Source organism: Staurois parvus, unplaced genomic scaffold (assembly GCF_062004578.1).
Source record: "Staurois parvus isolate SC_StPar_1 unplaced genomic scaffold, SC_StPar_1.0 ptg000232l, whole genome shotgun sequence".
In the NCBI taxonomy this organism is placed as follows: Eukaryota; Metazoa; Chordata; class Amphibia; order Anura; family Ranidae; genus Staurois; species Staurois parvus.
In genome coordinates, this window is record NW_028318028.1 from 1,349,206 (window position 1) to 1,372,680 (window position 23,475).

The 23,475-nt window shown below is 40.8% G+C and overlaps 1 protein-coding gene across 2 annotated transcripts in view; it reads right to left on the reverse strand.

Moving 5' to 3' along the window:
- The window catches only part of SAMD4B (sterile alpha motif domain containing 4B), an 87,170-nt gene that overhangs the window by 17,033 nt on the left and 46,662 nt on the right, over positions 1–23,475 (reverse strand). For both annotated transcript variants that reach the window (XM_089679803.1, XM_089679802.1), the window contains exons 3-8: positions 22,900–23,373; positions 17,852–18,091; positions 12,561–12,670; positions 9,820–9,906; positions 5,346–5,643; positions 5,172–5,257 (exon numbers count right to left, since the gene is read on the reverse strand). In XM_089679803.1, coding sequence (XP_089535929.1) covers positions 5,172–5,257; positions 5,346–5,643; positions 9,820–9,906; positions 12,561–12,670; positions 17,852–18,091; positions 22,900–23,373 — 1,295 coding nt within the window. The remainder of the gene's footprint in view (positions 1–5,171; positions 5,258–5,345; positions 5,644–9,819; positions 9,907–12,560; positions 12,671–17,851; positions 18,092–22,899; positions 23,374–23,475) is intronic.

Genomic DNA, 23,475 nt, shown 5'->3' on the forward strand with positions numbered 1-23,475 from the left:
AATAAAGATATACTATCAACAAATGGCAGCACAAACTAATTCTGTTCTGACAATAAAACCCAAGAATAATCACTTTCTTAAGACCCCATAGACAACTCAAATTTTGGCAGATCCCTGTAAACACCACCTGCCTCGACAAAAGCAGATTTACAGATTGACTGCAGATGGGGGATTCCATTTATTTTCTGCAATTTAGTGTGCTGGCTGAGAGAAAATTAAACTATGTATGGCAGTCTTTAGTTGCACTGGAACAGGGTAACATGACTGCTGATGTATGTTATACTGCAGCTATCCACAGATTCTTGCATTTCAGTAGCCAATACAGGCACCCTTACCATCAACCCAATCTAAAAAATTGCTTTTACACAAAATGTTACAGCAAATGCTCAAAATGTGCTTTCAAAAATACAGCTTTGTTTCCCTTCAAGTGGAACTACAGGCAAAATTTGTATTTATATTTTGGGAAAGATTGGCAAATGGTTAGAATTTCTCCATCTGATTTTTTTTTTAAGTCTGTATCTCCACTAGGGAGATCTCCAATGACTTCTGATAAACTTTAAAAAGTTGATTGGGTACAAAAAGACTTACAGATAATATACTTGTGCGGTGTACATACACAACAATGCAACAAAACCCAGAAACAGAACAGGGGGCCACCCCTACTGCAAAGCCGACTGAAAGTCCTTTCACCCAAAGCTAGCATCAGCAGAGGCATAAACATCTACATGGTAAAATGTAATAAATATATGAAGAGAAGATCAGGTAGCAGTCTTACAAACGTTAACAGTCGTTTGATGCCGATTAGCCCAGGAAGTGGAATGGGCCTGAACCAGGAGAGGAGGAACCCTGCCCTTAATACCATAGGCTTGAAAAATAAGTGGACAAATCCACCTAGAAATAGTGGATTGAGAAGCAGCCTGACCCTTGTGGGGACCTTCAGGCAAACCAACAGGGAATCATATTGCTGAAATAAAGCTGTAGGCTTTAGATCTTGGACAGTTAGAACATCCTGTCCAAACCTTCTTGTTAGGATCAGGACAAAAGGATCAGAACAAGATCCAGAGTCAGGTGGAATGAAGAATCACTTTAGGCAAGAAAGAAACCAAGGCTTCAACACCACCTTATCATAGTGAAGAACTTTGAAGGGTTCCTTGCTAAAAAGCGCAGCCAACTCAAAAACCCTGCGAACCAAGGTAATGGCCATAGAAAACTCAACCTGTGTGTAAGGGGCGATGAGGAAATCTGAGAAGTTCAAAATGAGAAGAATGCAAGACAGACAAGACAAAGTTAGGACTTCAAAGGTGAAACAATCCATTCCACATCCTGAACAAATGCTTTAATAAATGAGATGAGATAGGTCTCTGAAAAAGTACGGCCAACACAAGTTTTGTCCCTTAATGGTACTCAAAGCCAAAGATACCTCCACACCAGACTGGAGAAGAGTGAAATTAAGCTCCACAACATACTGTCAGGGATAAAAGTTTTGAGTTTAACATCAGGCGAAATAAACCTTTCATGTACAATAGCACATTTTCCTGGAGGTGGACTATCTACTCTTAAAAAGGGGATGGATTACAGAAACAGTCTCCCCTATCCCTCAGAACTTGGGTTTCAACAGCCATGCATCAAAGCCAGCGACTGTAAGACAGTATGGAATATTGGACCTTGTAGCAGTACGCCTGGTTGATCTGTAAGAGCCCACAATTCATCTGCCAAGAAACTTACGATGTCTGCATACCAGGTTCTTTTTGGTCAAGATACAGTGCCTTGAAAGTATTCATACCCCTTTCAATTTTCCACATTTTGTAATGTTACAATCAAAAACAAATGTATTTTATGTGATAGACCAACACAAAGTGACACATAATTGTGAGGCGGAAGGAAAATGATAAATGGTTTTCAAATTGTTTTTACAAATAAATATCTGAAAAATGTGGCGTGCATTTGCATTCAGCCCCCTTTACTCTGCAACCCCTAACTAAAATCTAGTGGAACCAATTGCCTTCAGAAGTCACCTAATTAGTAAAGAGAGTCCACCTGTGTGTAATTTAATCTCAGTATAAATACAGCTGTTCTGTGAAGCCCTCAGAGGTTTGTTAGACAACATTAGTGAACAAACAGCATCATGAAGGCCAAGGAATACACCAGACAGCTCAGGGATAAAGTTGTGGAGAAGTTCAAAGCTTAGTTTTTTTTTTATTAAAACTTAACATTGCTTTAAACATCTCACGGAGCACTGTTCAATCCATCATCTGAAAATGGAAAGCATATGGCACAACTGCAAACCTACCAAGACATGGCCGTCCACCTAAACTGACAGGCCGGGCATGGAGAGCACTAATCAGTGAAGCAGCCAAGAGTCCCATGGTAACTCTGGAGGAGCTGCAGAGATCCACAGCTCAGGTGGGAGAATCTGTCCACAGGACAACTATTAGTTATGCACTCCACAAATCTGGCCTTTATGGAAGAGTGGCAGGAATAAAGCAATTGTTGAAAGAAAGCCATAAGAAGTCCTGTTTGCAGTTTGCGAGAAGCCATATGGGGGACACGGCAAACATGTGAAAGAAGGTGCTCTGGTGAGATGGGACCTGAATTGAACTTTTTGGCCTAAAAGCAAAACGCTATGTGTGGCAGAAAACTAACACTGCACATCACCCTGAACACACCATCTCCACCGTGAAACATGGTGGTTGTGGCAGCATCATGTTGTGGAGATGCTTTTCTTCAGCCGGGACAGGGAAGCTGGTCAGAATTGGTGGGAAGACGGATGGAGGCAAATACAGGACAATCTTAGAAGAAAACCTGTTAGAATCTGCAAAAAACTTGAGACTGTGACAAAGGTTCACCTTTCAGCAGGACAACGACCCTAAACATACTGCCAGAGCTACAATGGAATAGTTTAGATCAAAGCATATTCAAGAGTTAGAATGGCCCAGTCAGAGTCCAGACCTAAATCCAATTGAGAATCTGTGGCAAGACGTGAAAATTGCTGTTCATAGATGCTCTCATCCAATCTGACCGAGCTTGAGCTAATTTGCAAAAAATCGGCAAAAATGTCACTCTAGATGTGCAAAACTTGGGGTTCTACAAAGTATTGACTCGGGGGCCAAATACAAATGCACGCCACACTTTACAGATATTTGTAAAACATTTTGAAAACCCATTTATCATTTTTCTTCCACTTCACAATTATGTGCCACTTTGTTGGTCCATCACATAAAATCCCAATAAAATACATTTATGTTTTTGGTTGTAACATAATAAAATGTGAAAAACTTCAAGGGGTATGAATACTTTTTCAAGGCACTGTAGTATGATTAGAAGCAGAAGAATGCCATTCACCTTTATCATGCGCTAGAGTGGAGGGAAGGCATAAGATCAAGAAAGCTGATCCAAAGGAAGTTGCTAAGACACGTTTTCTCCAGAACACCTCCCTAGCCAAACAAGTTGCCATCCATTGTCAAAACCTTGCAGTTTATCACAAGGAAGTATTTTCCTGTATCCAGCACCTCCATGGATATCCACCATTCCAGAGCTGACCTTGTTCTGGATGTTAGATGCATTGAGAGATCTGAGGACTCATGTCATGTCACCTTCTGACTGAAGGCATCCCAGCATAGTCCAAGCAAACATTCACCCTCAAAAGGGCAGCTTCTCAATTTGTTTCTTGCAGAGAAGTTCTGCCAACCAATACTTGAGCCACAGGACAGACATAGTGCCCTCCTGTAAAAGATGCCCTATGGAGTCCTTCCACGGCATCCACAGAGTAACTGAAGGCTCTTGGAAAGTCTTCTGGAAGCTACCAAATGGCAGGATAATATTGATCTAATTCTCTGGAATGGAGCATGTGCTCGGCCCATATTTTAAGGGCTTGGCAAACTCATACTGCTCCTGTCAGACAGGGATGCCTTAAAGAGGGCCTCCAACCTCTTACCCATGGCATCTTTGGCTGCTTGCCGTCTGGGGCAATTTTGATGTTTTTCACATATATGCTAAACTCCGCATTTTTTTTTATTTTTTTTTTAAACAAAAAAATTACTTGGAACTCCCAAACATTATATATTTTCTGAAAGTAAAGGACTTGGAGAACAATAGTGGCTATTGCAATTTTTGTTTAATCTCACACAATATTAGCACGGCCATTTATCAAATACAAAAGTGACTGAACCGGATAAAGCTCACCAGTGGATAAAGGAACAGGTCAAATATAAAAGGAACAAAGCCCACAAGAGATCTTCAGAGAGAAACAGCGAAACCCATCGATCAGCTTTGGACATTAGCTAAAAACAGATTCAGCTGAGCTGGGAGGTATTTTGCTTGGCAAAGAATTCCTGATTATTTTTTGGCCCATGTCCATTTACCTAAAGGTGGCAGAATAACCTTTGTCGTCATGAATTTTAATCTCTCTATGTCCTGTGATAAGAATAAATGCCATCATCTGTGAGAAATTCAGTGTCCTTCAATGATGGTTAGAGAAAACATCTTGGCTAGATACACTAACCATATAATTGCTGAAATTCTTTTTTCTTTTTGTCATATCTTATCAAAGAATGACAACTAGCAGGTGCATATCAAAGCTCAGCGCTTCCTTAAAAAAGTAGTGAAACATACATCCATATTAAAATAGAATAGCATATCCGGTGACCTCTAGAAGGTCCTAAATCACCCTCACATATATGCAGCTACCCACTGCTTATCTTGAGAAGAACCTACTACAAAATTCTGCAAGAATGTTGCTTGCAGAGAATACAAAGACAAAAGAATACAGGTTCAGTATGATGGGAGAAAGGGAAAGTGGACACAGCAGGAAGCAAGGCATAATCTTTTTAAAGAAAGGAGACATCCAACCTTTGACAGTTTTTACTAAAGAAACTTCAATGTTAACCTCTGTTCAGTGACAAAAGTACAACTTTAGATTTCAATTCTCTTTTTGTCCTTGTGACAATGATGAGCAGAAAGGAAAAAAAAAAAAGGGGGAGAGTGAATCTAGTTCTAACAGAACACAGACCGCAATAAAAGCCCAACTCATTTAACACTCTATACAAAGCTAGACCACAAAGAAAGGTATGAGTAGTTTAATTTTACAGGGATACAATCCCATTTAGATGACTTTAAATTTTTTTTTTTTATTATTATTTCTCTAAAAGCATAGCTGGCCACTGATCAATTACCTCATGTGTCAGGCACTTCTCTAAGAGTTGTAAATAGCAAGTGATATTCTCCTCATCTGGCCGGGAGACAAGCAGCTGTGTGCACACTGTAGAGAGAAATGTGAGAATCAGCCATATGCTCAGATTGGATGTACAATGTGCACAAAGACAACAAAATGAAACCTGCTTGCTCACCTTTGCCCAGCACTCTTGTCAGTTGTCCTGGTATGTCCCCATCTGCTATGGGTGGCACTGATGTTTCCAAGTCACACCTTGGATCGCTCTGCTGCTGAAATCCATCAGCTGTTAGTCCAGTGGGCGGCTCGTTCTCATCTGGGTTTTTGCTAGATGAATCATGAACAGGCCTATGCTGGGAAGACTGTTCACTGTTCACCGTCTCTGTCTGATTGGGCCTATAGTACTTGATGGGTGTGATAATGATCTGCTGAAGCTCCTGAAGAGCATTGCGTACATTTCCTCCCTCTAAGATGTCCTATTTAAACAACAAAAAATGTTAGGTTTGTAAAATTGTCGTCATCGCAGAGTACCTTAGATAAATGATAGCTGGTCAATTTTATTTTACTTTTCCAACTTTCAAAGTTTAAAAGTCATTTTAGATCATTTTCCTACTACAGTTAATAAAAACTGCTTCTAAACCCCCCCCCCCCCCCAATATCAAGCTAGGATTCCGCACTATACTCAATGGGTTCAACAACCCTTCAATGAGCCCCAGAAGCGTTTTAACTGACTTCTATAGGTTCCACCTGAGAGGTAGAAGTGACAAGATTTGCTACAGACCATAAAAGGGACACAGAGAACAATCCAGCAGTACTGGGGCAGTGTGATTTACAAAAATCAATTCCAAATCTCAACATTTTCTATATTTCCACCATTTATCAATTGTTTTTCAATTTTCATTACCTACTTTCCTCTTTTCATTAGTTTCCCATCAAGCGGTACACGACCTAGATGCCATGAATGATCTGGTCACAAATGAGCCAGAATAACTACCTCATACTGTAACTGTAAGCCACACACAGTGCAGAATCCTGAAGCCTCATGCAATAAAGTATCAAAACCAACATAACACCAGAAACAGAGAAAACAGCACCTGTTGAGAAACAAACCCCAGACAATTGCACAGCCAGATACAATTATCCAAACATTTAGACTTTGCATTTTGTAGGTTTCACAAATACAGTTGTGTTCAAAATAATAGCAGTCAGACATCACTAACCTGATCAATCACTGTTTTTGGTAGAAATGATATTTCTACATGGCAAATAATTTACTAGCAGGTGTAGTAGAGTAATAGAAATCCAACAGACCCAACAGTCATGACATGCATGCTGCTGATTCTGTGTAATTGAATCACTAATTGAAAGGGGCATGTTCAAAATAATAGCAGTGTGGAGTTCTATTAGTGAGGTCATTCATTCTTTGAAAAACAGGTGGCAATTATTGCCCTTATTTAAGGAAGGAAGGCAGCAAATGTTGTACATGCTGGTTACAGTGCATTTCTCTCTGAAATTCTGAGGAAAATGGGTCGTTCCAGACATTGTTCAGAAGAACAGCGTACCTTGATTAAAAAGTTGATTGGAGAGGGGAAAACATATAAAGAAGTGCAGAAAATGATAGGCTGCTCAGCTAAAATGATCGCAAATGCTTTAAAATGGCAACCAAAACCTGAAAGACGTGGAAGAAAGCAAAAAACTACCATTCGAATGGATAGAAGAATAGCCAAAATGGCAAGGACTCAGCCAACAATCAGCTCCAGGAAGATCAAAGAAGGTGTAAAGTTACCTGTGAGTACTGTTACAATTAGAAGACGCCTATGTGAAGCCAAGCTATCTGCAAGAAGCCCCCGCAAAGTCCCACTGTTGAAAAAAAGACATGTGCTGAAGAGGTTACAATTTGCCAAAGAGCACATTGACTGGCCTAAAGAGAAATGGCGCAACATTTTGTGGACTGATGAAAGTAAGATTGTTCTTTTTGGGTCTAGTGGCCAGAGACAGTTTGTCAGACGACCCCCAAACACTGAATTCAAGCCACAGTACACTGTGAAGACAGGGAAGCATGGTTGTGCAAGCATCATGATATGGGGATGTTTCTCATACTACGGTGTTGGGCCTATTTATCGCATACCAGGGATCATGGATCAGTTTGAATACATCAGAATACTTGAAGAGGTCATGCTGCCTTATGCTGAAGAGGAAATGTCCTTGAAATGGGTGTTCCAACAAGACACGACCCCAAACACACCAGTAAACATGCAACATCTTGGTTCCAGACCATCAAGATTGACGTTATGGAGTGGCCAGCCCAGTCCCTGGATCTTAATCCAATAGAAAACTTGTGGGGTGACATCAAAAATGCAGTTTCTGAGGCAAAACCAAGAAATAGAGAAGAACTGTGGAACGTAGTCCAATCATCCTGGGCTGGAATACCTGTACAGCATGCATGTCATGACTGTTGAGTCTGTTGGATTTCTATTACTCTACTACACCTGCTAGTGATTCAAAGGAAAGCAAAATCTTCATACATTTTTCAGTTTATATAGTGAATGTTTGAGTTTGCAAAGAAGAATACAAACACTGATATTTTTTTTGAACAGTCTAATATTCACTTTTCTTCTATTGTTTTTAGAGGAACAACACAAATTTGATATATTTTTCTTCATGTTTTGATTTGGAATAGAATGTGTAGTGTTCCCAATGCATTTGTGTGTATGGAAATCAAAGCTATTAGAAGGATTTTGAGCTTTATTCACTTTTTTCAACACACTGCTGTTATGTTGAACACAACTGTATATGTTATGAAATTGTTTTAATGTGCAATACCATGCTTTACAGAAATAAACATTTGAAAAGTGAACATCATAAGCAGGACTTCAATGAGGACATTTTATTGTAAGAGGAAGCATATATCTAAAAAGGTACCCACAACATTATTTTCAGTAGATACTTTAACCACTTGCCCTCCAGAGGATTTACCCCCTTTCCTGACCAGGCTATTTTTACTGTGCATTACTGTGTTGCATTACTTTGACAATTGCACCAGTCATGCAACGCTGCAGCCAAATTAAATTTATGTCCTTTTTTTCCCACAAATAGAGCTTTCTTTCGGTGGTATTTGATCGCCTCTGCGGTTTTTATTTTGTGCGCTATAAACAAAAAAAGACTGACAATTTTGAGAAAAAAACAAACTATTTTTGACTTTTTGCTATTAAACATGTCCAATACAAAAAATGTTAAAAAAATCAAGTTTCGTCAAAAATGTAGGGCAAAATGTATTCTGATACATGTCTTCGCAAAAAAAAAAAAAATCCCAATACGTGTAAATTAATTGGTTAATGTGAAAGTTACAGCGTTTACAAATGGCGATATATATATACTGGGATTTTTTTATTTTTTTTTAATAGTAATTGCGGTGATCAGTGACTTATAGCGGGACTGCGACAGGCATTCTGACACTGGGGGGAACCGACATCTCCAATGACACCAATACAATAATCAGTGCTAATAAAAAGCACTGACACTGTACTATTGGCACTGGGCAATAAGGGGTTAACATCTGGGGCGATCAAAGTGTTAACTGTGCGCTGTGTGTTTTTTTACTATGGGGCTGTGTCTGTGCTTTCCACTGTAAGCACACTGCTTTGTATGGCTGTGCTATACAGAGCCATACAAGGCAGTGTGCTGGAGCTGACAGGGGAGAGAACTGTATTGTTTACATACAGTTCACTCCCCCTGTTGGTATTACTCGGCAATCGCTGGCTGGGGCCCAGTGGTTGACAGCCAAGGCTGCGAATGGCGGTGCAGGTAGGGCTCGCGTGTGTCCCCTATATGTGATTTTGCGCTCCCCTGCCGCCCTGTAGCAGTATTTCTGCTATACGGCGGCATTAAAGCGGTTAAAGTAAACAAATCAGAAGAAAAAACAAGGGCGTGCCAATTCTAATTTCCTTTTGAAAATAATAGTCGACTGGCTGATATTCCATAGCTACATGTTCAGAACTCTCAACCCGCATATTTGTTAGTGATTCGAAGTATTGAAGAATAATAAGGATAGCCAGGCAACTAGCATTTCCAAGAGAGATCAGCAACAGCATCCTACACATAACATGTTTTCCATAAAGCCCATCTTCACAAAAATAGTCCAACCCTCCTTTCTCCATTTTTCTTTTTAATACGATTTTTAAAACCCCTTGTTTATTCACATATTTCCAGCAAGCACCTCTTTCAGGAGCAAAGCCCTGCGATTCAGTGCTGCAGTCTGTGCTCTTACTGTCCGGTCCCATTACTATGACAACATGGTGCTGCCGTCAGGACCCTCACCATTGGACAGCCAACAGAAAGTGTTCACGTGACCAAAGTAGTGACATGGGCACCCAAAGGACCCTTGAAGACATGTCGCATGATAATGGACTTAAGTTAGGGGGGCTCTTTGGATCAGAATGTTCTTTAAATCAATGTGGTGATTAGCTAGTGGGCAGCAAATGAGGTCCATAGATCAGCTTTAATGACACAAAGTAAAAAGAAGTGATGTGTGGGTAATTTACAACACCACAGTAGGCCAATCAGGCCATGAAAGGATGCTCCAGTTCCAGCTCCTTTTAAATAAAGGTCCATGTCTGTTCTAAAACTTGCCTGAACTATAGATTTCTGCTTACCTTCTCCAGAGCACGAAGCACACTCTGTCTTTCCCTCAGTTTCTGGATACTTAGAGCTATTTTGTGTCTTGCACCTTTGGTAACGTTCTGCCATGGACAAAAACAAAAAACAATTAGAGAGGATCCCATGGTCAATAACCGTTATCCTTCCAAGGCCATGAACCCCGCTGTATCTGTACGGCCATACTTTGCATTTTTCCTAGCTGGCTGAAAACATGGCAGTGAGCTGTCAGACGTGACTCAGCTGCAGCAAGTTTAAGCGGTTTTCCTAGTACACAGAAGCTCTTGCAAAATAAACCCATAGTGACATTCACCAAAAATAGAACCAAGAATGTTGTAGCTGGTTCACGGCAAGAGAAGACTAAATATGTAAAGTTCTACTACAGAGAAATTTCCTTGAGGTAAAGAGTGCGACAATCAGAATGTGCAATCAGAACTTGATCTTGTGTTGGTTTTTACAGTTTACATCAGCAAAATCCAGAGCAAACAGGAGAGGAAAAAATACTAATTTTCTCCCCAGGCTCTTGTATATGTCTCTAGATTGGCCTTCCAGTACAGCATATTCTCCTATAAAAAGGACATACAACTGTGCAAACTTTAGACATATTTAGTCTTTTCTAGCAATTCTTTACTGTATTAAACTACGTAGACTCTCCTTGCTGGACTCCTACTGAAATTGCTAGCCTCCTGACGGTCTCCGATTTCAATACATCCTAAAGGTTTCCACCACATATTTTCTTTATTCACTTGAAGACCAGGCCTATTCTGACACTTTTTGTTTATATGTGGAAAGAACGAGCGTGTGGAGAAGAGACTTGTCCAAGTAACCCAGTATGGAGTTCCTGCATTGTCTCAGTAATGCTAGGACAAGGGCTGGCACTTAATAAGGACCTGAGGGGCTGAGGCTACCTGAATGGGAGGGAAAAACCTGGAAATCCTAGTTCCCTATGGCAAATAGCAGAAACCATCGGTGAAATGCACAAGATGGGACATTTACATATGCATCCATGAGTTCTACTGATAGAGATGCTACCAGAGTATGAATGGACTCCATCTTTAAATTGCAGACATTAACAAAAGGCACTGACCTCCTTGAAAATTGTTTGGAATAGAAATCTCCGAATCTGTGTAGATCAGAGGAGAGAATTAGAGTGGTTTCCTTACTAAAACCCTCAACTGCCAGCCAAAGTTCACAGAGAAAAGCTGAGATTGGAAGAAAAGAATGTGATTGGCTGATAGGAATGAAAGTCTATTTTGTAGCTGGAAACTACCAGTTTGTGGACCCAGTTGTCCGAGATGTGAAAATCCAAAGATTTGCAAGTTGTTTCCCTATACCACACACCTCCAAAACACCTCTTGACACGTGGGAAGGAAAAGTTTGTGGTAAAGGACTTCTCTGACTGCTTGGTTGGCTCGTGTTGCTAAAGATGCTTAGGTTCACCAGAAGACGTAGTCTTGAATGGCTTTGAGCCCTTGTGTGAGCAGCCTGATCCTCCTTTTCTGGGGTCCCCTGTGGGCATTCCTTGCTCCTCCTGTTCGGTGAGTGACACCCACAGGAAGCGGCTTCCTATGGGGGCATTCAAGTGGGCCCACTCCTGAACCCCACTGCCTGTATCCATAGACACATACAGAGCGGCTTGCACCTCCCTCCGCTCCCTCGTCACAGGATTTGATTGACTCTGCCCTGTGAGGATGGAAAGAGCGGAGAGAGTTGGTGCTCTTGTGCACAGCGCTGGATCAAGATCGGGTTCGGCTAAGTATAAATGGGGGGAAGGGGGTGGAGAATCCTGGAGAAAGTGTTTTTTACGTTAATGCAGAGAATGCATTAAGATAAAAATTCCTTAAAGTTTTAGAACCACTTGAAGGTGGCACTAAACCCTATGGTCAAGATTTCAAGATCTGAGCTGTGTCCCTCAAAGAATGGAAGAGACAAAGCTACCTTTTGTAAAAATGTTTACATTGCCTCTGTTAAACCTATACTCCATTCACTAGTGTGCCAAGATACTATTTGTCAGCACTGCATGAATGAGAGTATGAGAGTTGCCGGTCTCAATTTTTTCTCTCCCCTTGTCCATTCACAAAATGCCATGTATTCTGTAAACAGAATACAAGATATGTTCTGCATACACAAGGGCAGAGGAAAGGAAAAGAAAAAAAAAACAAATCTGCTTCACCTCAGCCAAAGCTCTCAAATGCAGTGACGGAAGTTTAGCGTGGACAATAGTAACTGGCACACTAATGAATGGATTAAAAAAGGGTAGACAGAGGGGATGTGAATATTTTACAACCAATTTCAAAAAGGTAACATTTTGCTTTAAGAATTACTATAGGGCTGTCATCCAAGTCTGACCTCGAGTCACTGAAAATAAGGCATATGAGGTACCAAGCACATCACTGTATGCAAGTTAATTCTAGGCCCCTGACCCAATGGTCAATAAATTGACACGAGATGAAAGCTCTGGACCTTTACCTTCAAAACAAATCCTCCTATTTGTATCCTGACAGGCTCCTTTAAGAGATAACCTTACTTCCATATCAGATGCAATCCTGCCTTAAGAAACTCAAATAATGTCATTGATGTGAACCAGTCTCCTTTACAGAATATAGAAAAGGATTGGTGTTCTCATTTATTAAATGTAGGTTTTACTAAAATGATACTTTACCTTGTACAGTTTCTTTTATCACGAATATCAGAAAAATGGTTACAGTATATGAAGACAGAAAATAGTGCAACCAATCACCTGTGACTCCAGATGCTGCTCTGTCAGTGTCATCATCTCCTCATAGGTCATTTGTGAGAAGAGTGATGCATATTTGTGTAGGCGTAAACTCTTCAGCCAGGTCGGCACGTCTGCACAGGATTCAGGGACACAGGATGTATTATTAGACATGAAAACATCAGGTAAAGAGTATAACTTAGATATATCAATTTGACAAACATAAGCTGCGACCATGTGAAAACCTCTTTTGTACCTTTCTTTACAAACTTTAATTTTTTTTTTGTATGGATATAATATATGAATATCTTTTTAAATGCCTGTGCTGAAGAAGGGTATGCTATTTGTGCTGCTTATTTATTATTGCTACTGGTGGCATCCCTCTAATGCTGGACACATATATGCTGTGGAACATTCTCTTTCTTAAGGTGCTTGACAGATGAGGACCAGGAATGAGCTCAGGGGGGACCGGAGACAAGTCCTAACTCACCTGAGCGGTTCTGCCAGGAAGAGTTCGGACAGGAAGAGTTCGGACAGGAAGAAGTCAAACGAACAGCCAATCATAAGCGACAGAGACATGCCACGCAGCTGCATGTATATACATGGCTGCAGGGTGAGACATACCTCTGCAGCTTTGACAGCGTCTTGGCGGAATAGCCCAGATGGGTTCGGACTTATGTCCGAACCTGCCTGAGCTCACACATAATGAGGACCCCAGGAGCTCATATTCTATGCATATCTGAACGAGCCAGATGAATAACTCTCTCCTCTCTTCCTGCTCTTTACAGCTTTATAAAGAATATCAATTTAAATGCACACTTGCAGTATAATAAAAACTCAGTGACGTTACTAGGGATGGTGTCACCTGGATCGGTAAAACACAATATATTGCCCAATTGTTTGATAAAATATAAAAGATGATGTTATGCTGAATAAATAGATACCAAACATGCCATGCTTTAAAATTACACATGCCCGTGCAATGGCAACAAAGTATATACTTTATTATGGATAGGCGACGCTTTAAAAGCCTTTACAGTTCACCAATTTATATTTACACAGGAGGTCTAGTGCTAGAATTACTGCCCTTAATCTGATGTTCACGGCAATACCTCACATGCATGGTGTAACCGCTGTTTACATACCAGCACGAGGTCAACGCTTGTGCACATGCAGGAAGGCAAGGGTGCTATTTTTTTTCCTTTTTTTTAGTTATTTTGATATTTTAATTATTTTTACACTGTCCCTTTCATTTGGTTTTTTTTTTTTTTTATCACTTCTAATGCTATCACAGGGAATGCAAATATCCCCTATAACTTCAATGGGCATTGTCATATTTTTTGAGAAATCTGGGGTCTATCAGACTCTAGATATTGCCTCTGCGCTTACATTATCTAATTTCACCAAGTTTTGTGTGAGCAGATGCTTTCCCAATTTACAAATGGCGCGGTTTATAACCTGCAAAACTGAAGTGATGATATGCTCATAGCTTCTGGTCTCTTAGACTATAGAGATGATTGGAGCTATTCTGATCTCTGATCAGCTCTATGGTCAGCTGGCAGAACTGCCAGCTGCATTCCCCGATTCCCCTGTGGGACAGGAGAGCCCAAGAAAACTGTGGATGGCGGGGGGGTGGAATGTCCCTTCCCGCTGCTCGCTTTTACAAGCCATCTGCCAGCTGAAAAAAAAAAAAGGTACCAGAATGATTACTGTAGCTGCAGGCATCATCCCGGTATAACCGCTTAAAGTCGACCAATATACCAGTAAATTGCTGGTCCATGTTGGTCATATACAGTTGTGACCAAAATTATTCAACCCCCACTGAAATTGAGTGTTTTGGCCAGTTTGACATTGCTTTTGATCATTCAGTCATCTTGCTTACATTTACATTAAAGAGGCACTTGTAGGTCAGACAAATATAACATAACAGTTATAATGAAATAACCACAAATGTCTTTTCTGTGCTCACAGCATTATCAGTTTTATTCAACCCCCAAGTGACATTCAATCTTAGTACTTAGTACAGCATCCTTTTACAGTTATAACAGCTTTTAAACGTGAAGCATAGCTTGACACAAGTGTCTTGCAGCGATCTACGGGTATCTTCGCCCATTCTTCATGGGCAAAGGCCTCCAGTTCAGTCACATTCTTAGGCTTGCGCACTGCAACTGCTTTCTTTAAGTCCCACCAGAGGTTCTCAATCGGATTTAAGTCTGGTGACTGCGATGGCCACTCCAAAATGTTCCAGCCTTTCCTCTGCAACCATGCTCTAGTGGACTTGGAGGTATGCTTGGGATCATTGTCCTGTTGAAAGGTCCAACGTCTCCCAAGCCTCAGGTGTGTGACGGACTGCATCACGTTTCCATCCAATATCTCCTGGTACTGAAGAGAATTCATGGTACCTTGCACACGCTGAAGCTTCCCTGTACCTGCAGAAGCAAAACAGCCCCAAAGCATGATTGACCCTCCACCATGCTTCACAGTAGGCAAGGTGTTCTTTTCATCATAGGCCTTGTTCTTCCTCCTCCAAACATAGCGTTGATCCATGGGCCCAAACAGTTCTAATTTTGTTTCATCAGTCCACAGAACACTATCCCACAACTTTTGTGGTTTGTCCACATGGCTTTTGGCATACTGCAGTCGACTCTTCTTATTCTTTGGAGACAGCAAGGGGGTACGCCTGGGAGTTCTGGCACGGAGGCCTTCATTACGCAGTGTGCGTCTTATTGTCTGGGCTGAAACTTCTGTACCCACATCTGACAAATCTTTTCTCAGTTCCTCAGCAGTCACACGGGGACTTCTCTCCACTCTACGCTTCAGGTAGCGCACAGCAGTCGAAGTCAGCATCTTCTTTCTGCCACGACCAGGTAGCGTTTCAACAGTGCCCTTTGCCTTGAATTTGCGAATGATGCTTCCTAAGGTGTCTCTTGGTATGTTTAACATCTTTGCAATCTTCTTATAGCCATTGCCCTTCCTGTGAAGAGAAATCACCTCTTCTCTTGTCTTCCTGGACCATTCTCTTGCCTTCACCATGTTTGTAACCACACCAGTAAATGTCTAGAAGGAGCTGAGTATCACAGTCATTTTAAAGCTGCCTAATTGGTGCTTATTATGCTTGATTGCTGCTCGGTGACATCCACAGGTGTTTTCAATACCTGATGGAAAGCACCTGTATGAACCTCTGTTCTTCAGAGTGGTAGTCTTTAAGGGGTTGAATAATTGTGGCAATGAAGAAACCACATAAGAACCATTTACTACTGTATTACATAAACAATTGATGTCATTTTAGTTGCATTTGGGTAGTTACAACGTCCTTGTAGGATTTGATTCTGAATACAATTCCAAATGTACACTATAGTCCCTAAACCCCTTTACAGCATTGGGGGTTGAATAATTTTGGTCACAACTGTATGTAACAGCAGAGAACACAGGCATACGATGAATTGCCTCTGTGGATCAACCATGACCGCAATTCATTCTTTTCTGTAATGCCCATGTTGAGGGTTAGGCCGAAAAGAGTTTTAAATTCAGAAACCGTGATAGATTTCCATGCGAATTGTCTGGCAAGAGCTGAATGTGGGTGGGCGGCCATGTATTGTTGTGCGTATAAATTGCCTTGGTCCACAATTAAATTAGTACAAATCTTCCGTGAAAAACAGAGGAGGGGCTAAACACTAATGCTGGCAGTGAACGGGCCGATCCTGCTAACTCTACATTTTGGGGACAATATACAAAAAGGAGGCACTAGTATAGTTCTGTTCGTGATCAATATCTTGACCCGTACAAACACTATACTAGTAATGGCGATGATCAGCGACCTATAGCGCAACCTAACGCTAGCTGACCCTGGCTGGGTGGGGCGCCAGCTAACCCTGACGTTATATGATGTCGCTAGTGGCAGGAATGCAGTGATCAGTGAAACATTCTATACACTGACACTGTACTAATGTCACTAGTTGGGTGACTGGGTGATCAAAGGGTTAATAGGGGCGATCAAAGGGTTAAATGTGCTAATCTAATGTGTGTGTAAAATGTAGTGGTGCTTTTACTCGCTTCTCTCCCTGGACCAACGGGTAGGGGGGGGGGGGGGGGGTTGGGGCAGCGGGGGGCACAGGTGCATTCACACCCCAAAATAGGAAGCAACGCAAGATTACGTCGCTTTGCCAAGAGCTGCTGCTCGCCCACAAAATGCAGGTAAGCAGTTGGAAAAAAAAAATTCTTAATTTTTTTTTTTTTTTTAAAAACATGTTTTTAATTATAATTTTTTTAATACTTTTATCAGAATAGTACCATGTTACCATAGTAACATTGTACTACTGGGGGGGTGTGAGTTCAGGGATTTTTTTTTTTCTTTTACGCTTTGCAGGAGAAATAAAGATAATTTCTCCTGCAATGCAAAGCTTGCTGTCAGAACCTAACTCATTCACGAACTGTCATGGATGAGTTAAGTTTTGACAGCTCAGGATAGCGATCTGTGATTGGCTGAAGCTGGTCACATGGTACAGGGTGCTGTGATTGTCCCCAAGTAACATGTGACAGCTGTGGGCCAATCACAGCTTACTAGGAAGAGAAGCAGAGCTGTTATGAATGACATTGATTCATAACAGCTTTGCTAACATAGCGATCACATGATCGGCGGGTCCAGTTTACCAGGATCTTCATTCTGCTGGACACAGCAGTCATGAAGGGGAGTGCTGTGCGCCCCACTGTGTTAGTACAGCCAGAGCGACGTACGGGTAACGTCGCTTTGCCTGTAACTCCCACTCTGCCGCAGTACATGGCGGGCAGGCAGGGAGCGGTTAAACAGCATAATATAATAATATTAATGAGTGTGCATTTGATTGTTTTAAAACCATCAAGATTATTTTATTAGACCCTAATAATTGACATGTCTGTGGGCTTTGAAAATTGACAAGTCTGTGACAAGTTGTCAACCCTCTGGCAGGTGTCAACCAGGTGCAAGCTGCACCCCTATAGTGATGCGACTGCCCAAACCATTATAGATTTCCTTTACTTTGTGCGGTTACACCCTGGAATTAGAGGAAACAACCAGGAGGGCTAAATAGTTATGCAAAACACAGGTGAGGTAGTATTTTCTGGGCCAGTAAACCAAAAATACATCCTACAACATATATCACTTAACTAGAAAGTAGTGATGTCACTGTGGTGTGAACGGCTATATGCATTTTGAACTACAAAAATGCCTTCCTTTTAGGCACTTTACTTCATGGCTTTTCAACACAAACACAGCATATCAGACAATAAGAATACATCAGAACACCCATTACAATAATGTGCATTACGGTTATTCCTACCTTTCATTCCACTGCCATCTTCCTGGAAGGAGTTGCGTCCAGAGATGATCTCCTCTGTCTGTTCGCTACCCGATGAGGCCACACTGCTCTGAGGGGAGAGGGGAGCATGGTCTGCAGTGAGGAAGACAGAACGTCCAGAAACCTCATCTGACCCCATCCATTCATTGGACGTCTGCTGGGAGGTGGGAATCAGGGACATGGAGCGTTTCAGGGGGCTGGGATGCATTTGGCAGGGAAGCACTGAAAACCAGAGAGCAAAACTAATTATCACTGGAGCAGATACATACTCAGATAACCTTACCAACAAAATTATGATATTTTTCTCCTTTTACACTGAGGATACTGGGGAGAAGGAATCACAGATGCTCTCTTATTCCCTTATAATATGTAATAAGATAGTCTTGTTACTGAATGTTGTAAACAGTGCTCCCAAGGATACACATTGCTTTGCTAAGTGCGCCACAAATCATCTCAGTGGGACCCATACCTATTTAGATGTTTTCCACTGGGTTAAGGAGGGTACACCTTGAGAGTACTAAGGGTAAGAGTCAATGAACCCCAAGGCTAGATTCACATGAAAAATATGCAGCCCTTAGGGCTCATTCACACTTGACTTTATTTCTAACTCTTGCCATATGCCCCTATAGCATTTGACAGGAGTTAGGAAAGCGTTTTTAACGCTCCTCAAATGCTCCCCAAAACGCCCTATGCGCAGTTTTGAGGCAGTTGATAGGCGTTTGCCAAGTGTTAAAACCGAACAACAAACGCCTATAATGGTATTAACGCTCCGCAACTGCGCCACAATCGGCTGCCAGGCTTTTGCGGAGCGGCACCATAGACTTGAATGGAAGGCTTCAACTCCTCCTGACTCAACACGAAGTGTCAGTTTAGCAGCGACGCAACTTGACGCTTTAGTATTTACAGCACTGTGTGCTGCCATGAGCAGAATTTTCATAGGAGTTTGAGAAGTGTTAAAAACGCTTCCCAAAAGTCTGTCTAATGCCTGCTGACAAAGCTAGTGTGAATTGAGCCTTATGCAGATGAGCCATGGAGCTATCAATTCTTAAAAAGGCACCTTCACACATCCAGAAATGCGTGTATCAAAACACATGATAGCAAAGTACCATGCATTTTGGTGCAGCACAATTTTTCAAATAGGTCATGCATTTCTTTAGCAACTTTTTTTTCCATGTAAGGCAGCCTACCAAAATCAATGGGCTGCCCAAAATGCAACATGCTATAAGAATGTGTGACTCCATCATAACCTGCATAGATGTGAATGGAGCTCTAAAGCAGAAAATGGGATGTAGACAAGTCACAGCTCTCTCTGCGCAGACCCAGACATATTGGATATCCTGCAGTGTTCTCAAGTTCTCTGAACTATTGCACATACTAACTTCACTATAGAGGATTTGGCTGTCCAGGGCACATCAATTTTAGCACAAAGGAAGAAATGCTGCTTGAAAATAGACAGTAAGAACTGACTAATGTATCAGAAGTCTGTACTTCTATTGCTCAATCTGATTTAAAAAAAAAAAAAAAATTCTCTCAATTTAGCCAGTGAAACCACTTGAAAGTTCTTGGTAAAACCAATCCTGAACATTTTTAAATTGTATCTAGTTGTTTTTGGCACTTAGTGGAACCAGCTAGAAGAGTTTCAGAAGGGGGAAGGGTTAAAGTAGTAATAAACATAACAAAAATTGTATATATTTCAGCTTACCAATCCTTTGATGTCATGGCTGCATTAGTTTTTCTTTTAATTATTATTCTCTTTATTTTAACCTGGTGAACCAACCAATAAACTTCCTGTCTTAGAGCACCTCTTCTGTCTATAGAGGAGCAATGGAGACAACCTTGAACAGCAGTACTGTCTGGGGAGGATAGCATTAGATGGACTAGTAGATTTAGAAAAACTCTGCATATGAGACTAACGAATTACAGCTGACCTGCAGCTAAAACTTTTTTAGTTAGGTACTGAAACAGTTTCTTCCTTTGGGATAAAGGTTTTAAAGGATAAGTTCACCTTTAGAAACATGTCACACCCATATTTACGGTGTAACATGTTACTAACTGAGCAGCCCACGAACCCCAACCCCAATGCATTTACATTTTTTTTTTTTATTCACGTCACTGTACAGTACTATCCTTTTAAAGTGCACTTTATAAAGAGTTTTGAACAGATGAGACTTTTTTTTACTTTTTTCTGACCTCCGGAACAAGTTAATTGGTTTTCAATGCATTTACAAATTTTTTTCACAATATGAATGAATTGGTTTTCAATGCATTTACAAATTAATTTTTATTCATGGCCCTGTACAGTATTTATGCCTTTAAGGTGCACTTTATAAAGAGTTTTTAACAGATAAGAATTTTTTTTTTACTTTTTTCTGACCTCCGGAACGGATTAACTGGTTTTCAATGCATTCCTATGGGAAACCGAGTTTCTGTTTACGACTTTTTCACAATACAAAAAGTCCCACAGAATGCATTAAATATTGTAAACGGATGCACGCCTGTACATGGGATTATACGTTTTACTCCATTACACTGCAAATAGAATGAGAATATTAGCGAATACCAGGAATAAAGAGATGCTATTGATAAACCATTTATTTCAGCAAACACCATCACATAAGAATATACATTTTTGTGCATATTATTTGCTTGTAAAAACCCCCCCAAAAAACTCCCTTCTGTAGATATCCAGAGACTGCTGCTGGGTGCTGCCATCTTGGATGTGATTACAGCAGAATTGTCATATAAATTATAGTATAGTATTGTTCGTCGCTTTCCCCCTGCCAATTACATAAGAGGTTATGTAGGGAGGTAAGGGGAGGAGGAGCTGGGCCAGAATACACAATAATTAGACACTCTCAGAAGAAATGAGAACTATGGCTTGCAAGGACCGAGAGGGGTGTGCTAGGAATGGACTTTCTGAAGTAATATAATTTTCAAGCAAGTTCAAAGGCATATTACACGTTAATAAAAAAGTATTTATGGAAAATAAAAAAAAACTGCAGGAAAGCATTTAAAATACTGTGCTTTTACCTACAAGTTTTTTAAACTGGTGACAAGTTCTCTTAAATGTAAACCCTAAATTATAGTGGTTGTAAAGGCTGAAGGTTTCTACCTTCATACATTCTATGCATGAAGGTAAAAAACCTTCTGCTACCCACACAGCCCTCCCCCCCAATAATTACCTAAGACTCGTTTTGAACCAGCGATGTGCACGAGGACCTTGGCTGCCCGGGTCTCTCTGAGGCTCTATGTCATCGTTTCAATGCATATAGTGGGGCTAGGAAGCAAGCATGCTCCAGTGCCCCCATAACAAGCAGCTGGCTATTGGGGACGCTGGTCAAGGGGAAAGAGCCAAGAGAGACGGCAGGGGACCCGAGAGGAAGAGGATCGGAGTTGCTCTATGCAACACCATTGCCCAGAGCAGGTAAGTATGATATGTTTGTTATTAAAAAGAAAAACATTAAGCTTTAATATCACTTTAAGGCATTGTAGATTCTCTTTGGTTCTGTACTTGTACAATATAGTCACTGATGCACCCTTTATTATTAAAAGCAAATCTTTAGTGTAAAATCACCAATGTTCTTAGCAGAGCTATAAAAAACTAAATATAAAGCAGTAGTGGTGCACCGAATTGAAAATTCTGGACTGAAACTGAAAATGAGGATGCACTTGACCGAAAACCAAAAAAAAAAAATTAAATTATAATAATAAATGTGTGTGTCTCTCACACACACAATATATATATATATATATATATATATATATATATATATATATATATATATATATATATATATATATTTTATTTCAGGTACTTATATAGCGCTGTCAATTTACGCAGTGCTTTTACATATATATTGTACATTCACATCAGTCCCTGACCCTCAAGGGGTGTACAATCTAAGGTCCCTCACATTCATACATACACATACTAGGGACAATTTAGATAGGATCCAATTAACGTACCAGCATGTCTTTGGAATGTGGGAGGAATGTTAATAATTAAAATAAAAAAATAAAATAAAAACATTTTTTGGCAGGTAAAAAAAGTGTGCATTTATTATTTTTTCTTAAAGGAGCCTATAAAGCATTGCACCAGCAGATCATTAGTGCCCTGCAGGACTCTCCTTGACCTGTCAATATATCTGTATAACTGTGCATTCCGTACATAGCAGTTCACTGAGAACTATAAGCCAATAGCTGCTAAGACTATCGGGACTGGTAGTTTTCTCATTCACATAATACTGTGAATGAGTGACGTGGGTGGGCGGAGACCCACGCAGCCGCGTTTTTTTTTTTTTTTTTTTTAACTTTTGACAGCTAGCAGGCTGAGAAGATCCCCAGCTAGCTGTCAAAGCAGGGGAAGTGGGGAGGAACGGGGCCAGTCCTTTCATAACATGTTACACCCTGAATATGGGTGTAACATGTAACATCTTATGAAAGGTGAACTTGTCCTTAAAAAAAAAAAAAAAATTGCATTATCTCTTTTTTTTGCAAAACGCCAATAATCCTATTTTCGGCACATCACTACAAAGCAGCATTACAATATCTGACAAATACACATATTGAGAGGTGGGAGAAATCACCCAGAACTAGGGAACCCCAGCCAAGGAACCAAGAGACAATTTTTATGTCCTGAATCAAAAATAAATTGTGTAATCTATAAAGTTCATATTATGACACCTACAATAATTTAAAAGAAATAAATAAAATGGTAAATCCCTGAAAAGGTATGCAAAGATCTGAGTGTTTGCCAGGAGATTTATTTTGCCCAAATTCCAGACTGAAACAAGCACCTGAAACAAGCAAGATGAATGAGAGAGCAGACTTCATGCTCATCAGTAAATGCAGAATCAAGACAACATGCATCTTAAAAAAAAACAGACCTGAAACGGCCTCTTACATATTTATATTCTATATATTTAAACCAGTTGAAAAACAAAAACAGGCACATCAAAACTAAAGGTCTTGAAAGCCCCACAGCTCATTTTTATTAAGAAAGAAGCCATGGTGTTTCTACCAACACCTACCTGTACTACTGCCAACACTCTGGATAGCGGAGGGCACTGAACTGGATGAATGAAAGGGCATCAGTCCATTTTCTCTCAGTGGCTTTTCTTGCCAATTATGTCCAGAATCTCCCATGCCAAGCTCTCCTGCGGCCTGCCACTCGTCAGAGCCTTGCCGTAAGTGTGTAGCAGGAACTTCTGGTCTGCCATGTCGGCTGTAACCTGTGGAAAGGCGTTCTTCCAGATGATTAAGCCACAATGCCAGAGAGTTGCGGTCATCCAGAGTGGTGGCTGGGTGGATTAGTGCATAGGACAAAAGCTGCCGGCTCTCCTCTATGTACTGGTTGCTCTCTGTGGTGTATGCCAGCACCTTCTGCAGCAATTTCATGTACTCGCATTTTGCTTCTGTGTTCCGGGGCTGCAGTAGGGGCAGGTGGGACAAAAGCAGAGAGATCACCTTCTCCTTGGACTCTTGATGCCACTGACTTATCAGAGCTGCAAAATGGCAAGAAAATTATATAAATATGTACCAATTCTTCAACATGATCCACAATAGGGGACAAAACTTTGACAATTAAAAGTGGAACTTTAGTCAGA